The following is a 12096-nucleotide window of genomic DNA, read 5'->3' on the forward strand; positions in this document are numbered from 1 at the left end:
TCAGAAACAGAGAAATAGGCTACGTGGTTTTCGAGATTTCCTTCATATTCATGATTCACTCGTTTGCCAAGTTTATATTTGTAGTTGAGGATTTAGAAAAAAAGTCAAGTAAAAATGAAAGAAAATAATAAATTCCTTTTCAAAATAGGGATACTTAAAAATCTGAAATTGCAATGGGCTGAGCTCAGCATTTCAGCCAGCACCTGTGTCATCACTTTATCAGACTTGCTCTACTTAGGCGTAAAGGAGTTACTCAAAGAGTGAGAACTTTTATTGGAAACTGAAAGGCTTGTGGAGGGGTTACCTTCTAATGGAGAAGGAATGCTCACTTTTTATCTCGGCAATAATTATCCCCTTTATTTAATTCTCTAATTTCATGGGGGAGAGTCATTACAGAAATCGTTAATAAAATGCAAAAAAACTAAATTGATCTTTCCTATGGAATTTAGCATTTATATTGCCTTTTTAAATTATAATTGGTAGTTATTTTAGTACCATGATCGTACTTTGACCCTCAACATTAGGATGAGAACTATTATTACTCATAATCTTGTTAGCAGGATAAACTAATGGCTGAATTATAGTGGGGTCAAAGAAGGGATTCTTTTGTTTCATCTGTTAAGCTTGAGTTTTAGAAAGTTGTACTTAGAAGACTTTCTCTAGAATACAGAAACCTGCATGAATGATCTGAGTCTTCAAGTTAAGGTCAACATAATAGTCATTTAATGATACTTCACTTACCTTGTGAAAAATCCTCAAGTATGACTGTAAAATTCCAGAAAATCTACTTGAAATGCATTGGAAACACGAATTTGGTTATCCTCTAGATCAAAGTCTACCTCCTGTGTACATACATAGCAATGTTCACCAAAATACTAAAATTACAGTCCTTTGCATATGATTAGCCATGAATTGACTGCTCTTTATTAGCAGTTGAAAAGTTGTTATTTGAGAGAAACAATCAAAGGAACGTATTAGCTTCTATTTCTCTAACTCTGTATCCTCTATACCTGAGGAAAATTATGTTCCCAGGAAGCAATATCCCTGGATTATGTCATCTTGACTTCCCCCAGAAATAGCTTTTTTAAGATATAATAATTTAGTCTTTTAACTTTTTTTTCCTCTTTCAACTTTTATAGAAGTTTGCTTTAAGAAGAACACTTTTGGGGTCATTTGCAAAACCCTAAAATTAGGATATAATTCAGTTTGTACCCTAATGTCCCTTAACAAAGATTTACTTTGGTAATTAGTGAAAGGAAATTTCTCTCTCTAATATACCTTTGGGGGTATATAAAAGTTCATTACTATCATGTGTGCATCATCAAAACTTATGGTCTTGGTCTTTTCTTCTTGCCTTTACACAAGGCCAAGAGAGAGACATTGGTTATTCTGAGAACCTTAAAGTGGACTCCAGGGATGTCACCAGTAGCATGATCTTTGCAACCAAATCCAGCCACCAGAACTTCATTGTTTTCTTCTACCAAGTCCAAGCAACCATCATTGGGGAAGAAAGCTGTGAGCTTCTTGCTGTTTGTTATCAGCTGGACTCTGACATACTTCCTGATGGCAGAATTTGGCTGTTTGGCTTCAACCCTGACTTTTTTCCCAGCAAAATTCCCTTTCCACATGAAGTGGTCTTCATGGGCTTTCTTGCATTGCTTATCATGCCACTTTTGGTCTTGTTGGTGGTTGTGGAGCTTTCTGGCAGCACAAAGACCTTGATGCTTACCTATCCTGCTGGTGCTGCAGGCCCAAGACTCTTTTTTAACACTGTGGTAAAATATACATAACATAAAATTTACCACCTTAACCATTGTTTTCAGTGTGAAGTTCAGTGGTGTTAAGTATATTCCCATTGATTTACAACCAATCTCTAGAACCTTTCATTTTATAAAACTGGAACTCTATACCCATTGTGATGGTTAATTTTATGTCAACTTGTCCAGGCCACAGATATTTGGTCAAACTTTATTCTGGATGTTTCTGTGAGAGTGTTTTTGGATGAGATTTACATTTAAATTGGTAGATTTTTGATTAAAGCAGATAGTCCTCAGTAATGGGAGTGGGACTCATCCAATCAGTTGATGGCCTGAATAGAATAAAAGATTGATATGTCCCAAGTAAAAGAGAATTATATCAGCAGACAGCCTTCAGCACTGTCTCTTCCCTGGGTTACCAGCCATGCAGAATTTGGACTTGCCAGCCTCCATAATCACATGAGCCAATTCCTTCAAAAAATCTCTCTCTATGTATCTAAATATCTTCCAGTTCTGTTTCTCTGAAGAACCCTGATTAATACACCCATTAAACAACAACTTCTCTCATGACCCTCTCTCAGCCCCTGGCAACCACCATTCTACTTTTCTGTTTCTATGAATTTGACTCTTCACATAAGTGAAATCATACAGTATTTGTCTGTTTATGACTGGCTTATTTCGCTTATCATAAAATCCTCAAGATGTATCCATGTTTTATAGCATGTGTCAGAATTTTCTTTCTTTTTAAGACTGAATAATATTCCATTGTGTGTATATACCACATTTTGTCCATTCATCTGTCAGTGGTCACTTTGGTTTCCACTTTTTGGCTATTGTGAATAATGCTGCTATGAACCTGAGTATACAAAAATCTCTTTAAGACTCTGCTTTCAATTCATATATATATATAAATATATAAAATATATAAAAATTTACATATATATATCTCCAAAAGATATATATATATATATATATATATATCCAAAATATATATATATGTTGGATATATATATATTTAGAAGTGGAATTGCTGGATCACATGGTAATTCTATTTTTAATTTTTTGAGGAACTATATTGTTTTCCATAGTGGCTATACCATTTTACATTTCCACCATCAGTGTGCAAGGGTTCCAATTTCTCCACATCCTTGCCAACCGCTTGTTATTTCTAGCAGTAACAATTTTGCAGGAATCCAAAATAATCTTCTATAAAGGTCATTTTTTTATGGGATAGTATGTTACGTGTGTGTATAGAGGGAATGATGATACAGACTCGATCATATGTTAAGTTTGATACATACATAATTTAGGGTGAATCTATTAGGTTGGTGCAAAAGTAATTGTGGTTTTTGCAATTATTTTTAACCTCTTAAACCACAATTACTTTTGCACCAAACTAATACATGATATCAAAATAATTCTTTAGAAATGAAAAATGCTGTCAAGTAGTTATTTTGCCCTGTAGTAGTAAATGATTGGAGTGGCAGGTTTTATTGTTTAGAATTTATGTGCAAGCATCCTTAGTCAAGGTATTTTTCCGCATAAAATGTACACAGATCATTATAATTGTCACCAAGTCATTTTGAGGGGTAAGCATTTTAAAGTTCCGAGAGAGTTTAAACTGTAAAACAGAAGGTGCAAACTGGCAGACTACAGGCCAGATCAGGCCTATAGACTTATTTGATTTGGCCCGCACATTTGTTGGCCTACATAGCATTTTTTAAAAATTTGAGTTAGTTGACAACTTTTTTAACGGAGAGATTTCATACAAAAATCTTAATTTCTAGCTTGTTGGGAAAAACTAGCTGACCTGGCAAGATTGGGCCTACATTCCCACATGGCAACAGTTGGCTGGAGCTGAGTAGCAGCTGCCCTTTCAGCCTGAACTTGTATTATCCAGTTCTCCACAGTCCCACCCACCCTGAGACTGGAGAGCTTGTGGACACCCAGGCAGCAGACTTCTCGGATTTGCCAGGAACCACTTAAAACTTCCTGTAATGTCTAGTGGGATGTAAGGCCCATGGTGGGCTCTCTTGTTTGCTTGATTGTTTACTGTTTCTGATTCTTCATGTGCTAAAGTCATTCCGGATCCTTTTTTTTTACTTTCTTGGTGGCAAAGGAGACAGTAGGATTATGGCCTTAAATAAATGAAATACAAAAGGAAAAGAATTTAGACAACACAGAGATAGAGGAACACCTTAAAAGAAAAAAATAATGCGAATGTAATTTTTACTAAGTAATTTAGCCTCAAACTCTTTTTCCTATGTGAGGAAAACTGAAGAAAACAGCACCCAAGAAATGTTTCAAGCTAAGCTGTCTGTTTAATATGAGACAGGAACAGGGGCAAAAGGTTAGTCAGCCGTCTTACAGTGGTAGAATTCTTGAGTTAACATAGATAGAAATAGATATAGAAAATGAGGACCATATGGTTGGCTAGTTCAGAACGTGTGTGTGTGTGTGTGTGTGTGTGTGTGTGTGTGTGTGTTTATTTGGAAGGCCACCCACTGAGAAAAATATTCAACTTATTGTGTCTCAACATATTAACAACTCCCTTTTAATTACTTAAGCACTTAGAGAAGTTCTTTTCCACTTTAGATGATAGCAAATAAAAAATGTGTTAAAGAAAAATGCAAACAACTTCTCTCTTTCGGTGATTGTGTTGACTAAGAGAAACATGAAAGTCTTCTTGAAGATGTGCCTTAATCTCCAACCCAAAACATAGTTTCAAGAAAACAGTTATTTAAACCTATACTTGCAGCATATTTGCTATTATCCCACTGGCAAAAGTAAGTCATGTGGCCAAGCCCAGACTCTTCCTGGAAAGGGACTGTCTGAGGCCATGGATTTAGTGAGGTGTGCTTTGGAGACCGAGGAACTATTCTGGAATGGGTAAATAGAATCTGGGTCAGCATCTGTTCTAGAAAAATAGTGTAGTTGATCCTTATTAAAATTAAATTTTAGTATTTTGTTCTTTCTATTAAAAATCATGCTTATTTAAAAAAATGCGAGAAATATAGAAATTCCCAAGAAGAAAGAGATAAATCACCCAAAGCCTACAACCTAAAAAAAAAAAAAAATCCTTAAAATTTGGTGCACACAATTCCAGAAACCTTTCCATATATGTGCCTGCATATGTACCTTTCCACTTAGAAGTGGTTCTGATCCACTTAGAAGCATCTCCAGAAATGCTGGAGGACAGCAGCCTGGACTGAACTTGAATCATCCTCCACTCTCCCGTGACAGTTTTAGATACTTTTAATTCTTTAAACTGTATGTCTGCTGGCAAGTGTGCCTTGACTCACCAGAGTTGGAGAACCTAAGAGAGGTTCAAGAGAAGGAGAAGAGGCAATTTATATCCAGTGAAAAAAATCAACAAGAAAGGAAGAGCAGAGAGAAGAAGGGAGGAACAACAAAAGCTGTCCAGGACGGAGAGGAGAGAACGAAGTGTGATACAATGGTAGAGATTTTGTGATGCAGGTGGGGCTGACTCACCTACCAGGCTCAATGCTGATAGCCCACAATACTTTTAGGGGCCCATGAAAATGTTTTAATTCCTTTAACATCAGAAGAAAAATAAATGAACTCCTAGGTCAAGAAAAAATTTTAATTTATATTATTAATATACGTATCCTTATAACAACACAGTCATAAAACATTAGGTTGGTGCAAAAGTAATTGCGGTTTTTGCAATTTTTTTTTTTAACCTTTTAAACCTCAATTACTTTTGCACCAACCTAATACAACTTTTAATATATTTTAATGGAGGAAGGGGTCCATGAAGGCAAAACTGCTTAGGGCCCACAAAAATCACAACGTGGCCCTGGATCCAGTGGCACGTCCCAACTATTCAAACTTACTAAATACGAGTATATATGTGCCATGCATTCTGGGATTTTTTGCCCCCTATGATATTAATATCCCAGTTTTACACATGAGGACTCTGAAACCTGAAAAGAAGTTGGGAGAGAGAAAGTGGTAGAGTTAACTGCCCTAACAGTCCTGATTCAGTGCTCTTTGCATAAAATGTGCATGGGAGACAGCAGATATGAGGTAGAGACCAACATAGGGAAGAACATAATAGAAATAAAAAATATGGAAGGCTTTATAATTGGCCGATTATTTCCTTAGGCACCCAACTTTCTTCCTGAGACACTTATGTGCCAGAAAGACTTAAACAGCTCAAGACAGCAGGAGGGAAAGTAAGGAGACAGTGCTGGGACCTCAGCTGAAGACAGCTTCATTGGCAACCTACAGAAAGGGAGAAAATATTTGTGAATCATATATCTGATAAGGGGTTAATATCCAAAATACATAAGGAACTCATACAATTCAATAGCAAGAAAAATAAACAATTCAGTTAAAAAATGGGCATTTGAACAGACATTTTTCCAAAGACATACAGGTGGCCAACAGGTACATGAAAAGATGCTCCACATCATTAATCATCAGGGAAATGCAAATCAAAACCACAATGAGATGTCATCTTACATCACTTAGAGTAGCTATTGTCAAAAAGACAAGGGATAACAAGTGTTGGTGAGGATGTGGAGAAAAGGGAACCATGTGCACTGTTGGTGGGAATGTAAATTGGTGCAGCAATTATAGAAAACAGTATGGAAGTTCCTCAAAATATTAAAAATAGAACTACCTTATGATCCAGCAATTCCACTTCTGACTATTTACCTGAAAGAAACAAAAACACTAACTTGAAAAGATATATGCACCCCCATGTTCATAACAGCATTGTTTGCAATAGCAAGATGGAGCAAACTATGTGTCCGTCGATGGATGAATGGATAAAGTAATTGTGGTATATATGCATAATGGAATACTATTCAGCCATAAAAAGGAAAGAAATCCTGCATTTTGTGACAACATGGATGAATCTCAAGGGTATTATGCTCAGAGAAATGAATAGAGAGAGAAAGAGACAAACACCGTACGATCCTACTTATATATGGAATCTAACCCCCTCCCCCAAAAAACCGTAAACCAGGCTCATAGATACAGAGAACAGGTTTGTAGTTGCTTAAGTGGGTGGGGGGTAGGAAGAGGTGAAATGGGTGAAAAGAGACAAAAGGTACAAACTCTCAGTCATAAAATAAGTCATGGGGATATAATGTACAGCATGGCGACTATAGTTAATAACTGTATTGCATATTTGAAAGTTGCTAAGAGAATAGATCTTAAATGTTCTCATAAGAAATAAAATTCTGTAACTACATATAGTGACAGGTGTTAACTAAACTAATTGTGGTGATCAGTTTGCCGCATATACAGATATGGAGTCATTATATTGTACATCTGAAACTAATATAAATTATGCCAATTATACCTCAATAAAATAAATAAGAAATTTTAGAAAAGACAAAAAAAAGAGACAGCTTTATCAAATGGGTTATTATTAGATGTTTCACTTTTCTTTGTTCTAGAAAGATAAACAAGACGCTAGAAAAATGAGATCAGTTTAGGCCCTTGGCAGAAAGTTAAAGCCTTTTAAAGAAATTAAGTAAAATTGCTTGCTGCTGAGTTGTTACTATATATATATATATATATGTGTATATATATATATATATATATATATATATATATATATATATATAAAAGAAAGCTGCAATAAAATTCAGTAATGGGTTAAGATTCTTAATTGATAAATGTTTTTTCTAAAAAATAAAAATTTTCACATAAAGGTTACTTTTTAAAAAAAGTTTAACAAAAAAGATTACTTTTTCTATAAAACATATACACATGTATATATATATATGTGTGTTGTATATGTGTGTAAGTGTATGTATATGTGTGTATATATACAAATATGTATTGCCTCTTTTGCTACCTTGTTTCCCTGAAAATAAGACCTAGCCAGACCATCAGCTCTAATGTGTCTTTTGGAGCAAAAATTTAACATAATACAATTTAATGTAATTTTATTATATTAAAATAAGACCGGGTCTTATATTAATTTTTGCTCCAAAAGATGCATTAGATGGTCCGGCTAGGTCTTATTTTTGGGGAAACACAGTATATTATCTATAAATCAATTTTACTCTGAACTTGAACTTGTGGTTTGATAGATAGTGCCAAATGAGTCATTCAAACAAAAACAGACATGATCTCATGAACATTATTTTTAAAGTTTACTCTGTTATTCAGAAGTCTTTATGTTTCTAGAAACAGCAGTCTGCCTCCCAAAAGGCCAACTGAGGAAAAGGAGAACCCTTGCAAAGGTGTGAAGAGAGAATAGTGCCTCTGGGAGTCAAGGGCAGGTAATCACTCGTCAGAAAGTCACGATGCTTGAATATGAGACAAAGACAGTCCCAAAGTCTAACTCTCAATGTAAATTATCAGATAATATATTAAAAATTAATTTGGACTAGAATTTCCCCATGATTCACTTGACGTAGACCTAAGAAAGCAAGAATGTGAATTAGCTTACGATGAACACAGCAGCATGTCTACTTGCTAGATGCAGGGGAGAATAATGTACAGGAAAAGGTGACGTAATGATTGTCTCACTTTCATTATTCTCTCCCAAATGAATAACCTTCCACACCAAGGATGAGCTCACTCACTATTAATGGAATAACATCTGGTTAGCGAGGGCCCCCAGCTAAACATGCTCTTGGTTTGGGACTATATTTAACCAGCAGAAACCCAATCATTGTTGCATGTATCACATATGCAGTCCAGTTACATTGTGAAAAAAATTTTACGGGGTAAGGAAATACTCCTAAAAGTATTTTAACATACGAGGTTTTTCCTCATGAAGCAAGGCATTAACCTGTTCTAAAAGAGATCGTAGGCTATTATTAGAGTGGAATATCTTACACATGTGACAGATGCCTTCTCCTCTTTGGCTGAGGCTTGGATGCTTGACATAGCTATCTAAGCTTAAATTTCAAATCACGGATAGGAATCTCTCTCCTTCAATTTCCCTTCCCATTCTTAATTTCCAGGCAGGCCTCCCACACTGACCGGGGTGAATTTTGCAGTGTAATCTATCTCATAGATTTACTGTAAATGATGAATCACCTTGTATTTAAATCTAATGAGTAATACTATAAATCAATTTAGTTTTTAAAAATGCAGCATAGCTGAAGTCATCTGTTAAATGTGCTAATACAGAGAAATATAGATGTTCAAAACACACAGCAGTTGGTCTTAATGGTCCCAAAGCTGGAATACTCTGGAATCTGCTGTGTGCCAGAGCCTTTGGGGGAATTGCTCACTTCAAATCATGACCTTTTGGAAAGAATTTCATTCCATCAGGACTTGGGAAACTTCCTCAAGTTTACGCGTCTCTCATTGTTCTCCCAGTGAAATGTAGTAACACTTTATTGGGAAGATGCTAACAAGCTATTATTATTTTTATTTAAAAGACTGGTTGTGAAAACAATGCCTAGTTACTGAAGAAATTATGGGAAATTCAGAGAGGCACAAAGAAAACACAATTTATTCTGATTCTAACCACCCAAACCTTAAATTTAAGTATATATATGTAAGCATTTTCTCATCTTATTAACTATTCTACAGTTTCATTTCAAATGGCCATGTAATATTACACCATATGGCTGTGCCGCAGTTTATCAAGTCAATTCCCTATTGGACACTCAGTATACTACTAATTTCTTGCTGTTACAAACTAAACTGGTAAAAATCTGTATAGCTAAATCTTTGTCCACATAGGTGATCATTTCCTTGGGATATATTTGCAGAAATAAAGTTCAATCAAAGAGAAGGTATGTTTTTAAGGGCCTTGATGTTTGTCGAGACTGCCTTTATGAGAGAATGGGAGATTTGTTTCCTTCTTTGCACAAGATATCCTTGAGATTAGAAATGCTGCCCCAGTCCCTCTGCCTCAGTCTACCTCTGGTTCCTCACGTATAAAATAAGAGTGCTGGAGCAATGGGAAAACAATGATGTTTATTTTGCTAAATGACTTTCATATGTTACCTCCTTTAGTCTGTACAATAATCGTGTGAGATAGGATAAATGACTTGCTGAAGTCCAGACTGCTTATAAATATAGGAGCCAGAACTCAAGCCAGACTTGCTATCTCAATAGTCCATGCACTAAACCACTAAGCTATCCAGTTTCTTCCAGGGGTATCACTCATTCGTTCATTTATTCATTAATTCGATATGCTGTGTAAGAGTCACTATTTAGGCACAGGAGATATAGTGGTGAACTGAATAAACTCCTTGACCTCAGTGATTTTCTTGTGGGGTAACAGACAGTAAGTTACAATATACAGTCAGTGAGCTATGGAAGAGATTGCTGATTGACAACAGGGGTACGTTCTGAGAAATGCGTTGTCAGGGGATTTCACTGTTGTGTGAACACATAGAGCGTGCTTACACAAACCTACAAAGTATAGCCTGCTACACACCTAGGCTGTCTGATATAGTCTATGGCTTCTAGGCCACAAGCCTATACAGTATGTCACTGTACAAAGCAGCATGAGATCAAATCAAGAGCAAGAGAAAATGATGCAATCAAGGGACGCAGTAAACACGAGCTACTGCTGCTGTAACACAGCATGCTGCTTTACAGCAAGCTTTTTTTATACGTAGAAAGAGTACACTGTGAAATACTAAAAAGTATAACATCATAAATGCATCAACCTGTAACATAGTTGTTTATTGTCGTTATCAAGTATTATGGACTGTACATGATTGTAAATGCGCTATACTTTTATACAACCGACAGGTTTGTTTACACCAGCATCACCACAAACACATGAGTGATGCCTTACTCAATGACGTCATGACTTTACAAAGGCTTCCACGTCACTAGGTGATAGGAATTGTTCAGCTCCATTATAATCTCGTGGGACCACCATTGTCCACGAGGTCTGTCATTGACAGAAAAGTCGTTGTACAGCATGACTGTAATATCAGGTAGCAATTCTATAAAGAAAGGAAGGAAGAGGGATAAAGGATGCCAAGGATGCAGTTATAGGGGAGGTGGTCAGAGAAAGCCCTTCTGAGTGGATGAAGTGAGTGAAGCTGCCATGGGGATACAGGAAGGACAAACTCTCCAGTTAGAGAAGTTGCGGTGCAAAGACGCTAAGACCAGAACATGTCTGGTGTGTTTGGGGGAACTGCACAGCGATGGTTGAGGCTGGAGCACAGTGAGCTATGGAAGAGAGTTTATACTGAGTCTAGGAGGTGTGGAAGCCGATTCTGGGGGTGGGAGGAGTTGGAGAACAGAGACAAAGTTGAGGCCTGCATCACTGATGCCACTGACACCGTCTCCTCAGTTCTGAGGAGGAAAGATGTCTAACGACATGTCACCGGATTCTCCCATTCTTGAATTGGCTTTAGGCAGCTGGGACCTTAGGCCACAGCATTAAAACCTCAGCCCTCCAAGCCCAGGAACAACCCACGCCAGCTATTTCTGGATTCAAAGGAAAGAATTCAGATTCATGGCTTCATGGGCCATACTATTCATTACCCATCCTTTCCAGAGGAGGCGTGATGCCTGTTCCCTATACCACGGCTCATAACGAAATAGAAAATAAACGATTTCTTTGTCTGGAATGGTTTTGTGGAATTGGGAAAACAGCCATTTCAAAGTTCAAAATGATGTGGTTATTAATCACTTTAGAGAACAACACATCTATCCGGAGACCAGCTGTTTTCTGATGTCATTTAAATTCTTCAATCCCACATGTTCTGCTGCAGGAAGAAATCTAACTCCCTTTCCATTCTTGCGCATGTGTCTTTTTACATTCAATCTGGGGTTAAATTAATTCATTATGCGTTATTAAGGACCTAAATGTTCTAATAGGCCAATTTCCAAGGGAATAGTAACAATTATGATTGCTTGGTGGGACTTACCTGCAACAAATGGACTGGGTAGCACAATACTCTCCAGATATTAGAGATATGAAGTTGAGAGCTTTTATTGTTCCAGAGGAAGAACCAATGGAATTTAGTGCACAAGAAAGCTAGAATGCTTGAGAATCTTCCAGTTCCGGGATTTAATTCACTCTGTATATACGAGGGGGGAATTTCTTGACATCTGGGACCAGAATCTGTTTTAGGGAAATAATCCATCAACTACACGGGTGGAAGGTACATTCTGAGGGCATGGGTAGCTGAAGACAAAGAAAACACAGAGCTGAACTGCTCTACAATACACTCCTGGAGTTGGGGGGAAACTGAGCCCACAGGGAGTGTGAAAGAGCAGCTAATGCTGCAATACAGTGATGTGTCTTTAAAATCCTTTAAGATGTTGAATATGCAGTTATGAGTTTTATGAACTTTTTATCTCTGTGATGTAAACCCCACTTCCACTGTCCCAAATTTTGAGTAAATTCTGCTATATACATTAA

At 36.8% G+C, this 12096-nt stretch overlaps 1 protein-coding gene across 1 annotated transcript; it reads right to left on the minus strand.

Moving 5' to 3' along the window:
- Window positions 1-1328: 1328 nt before the first annotated feature.
- LOC308509368 (small ribosomal subunit protein uS12-like) lies at window positions 1329-1814 on the minus strand (the record flags this gene model as incomplete). The annotated part of the gene is made up of 1 exon (XM_081077355.1): window positions 1329-1814. The coding sequence occupies one exon, from the start codon at window positions 1812-1814 to the stop codon at window positions 1329-1331; it is 486 nt and encodes a 161-aa protein (XP_080933481.1).
- Between the last annotated feature and the right edge of the window lie 10282 nt (window positions 1815-12096).

This window comes from Rhinolophus hipposideros, assembly GCF_964194185.1.
Source record: "Rhinolophus hipposideros genome assembly, chromosome: 16".
Classification (NCBI taxonomy): Eukaryota; Metazoa; Chordata; class Mammalia; order Chiroptera; family Rhinolophidae; genus Rhinolophus; species Rhinolophus hipposideros.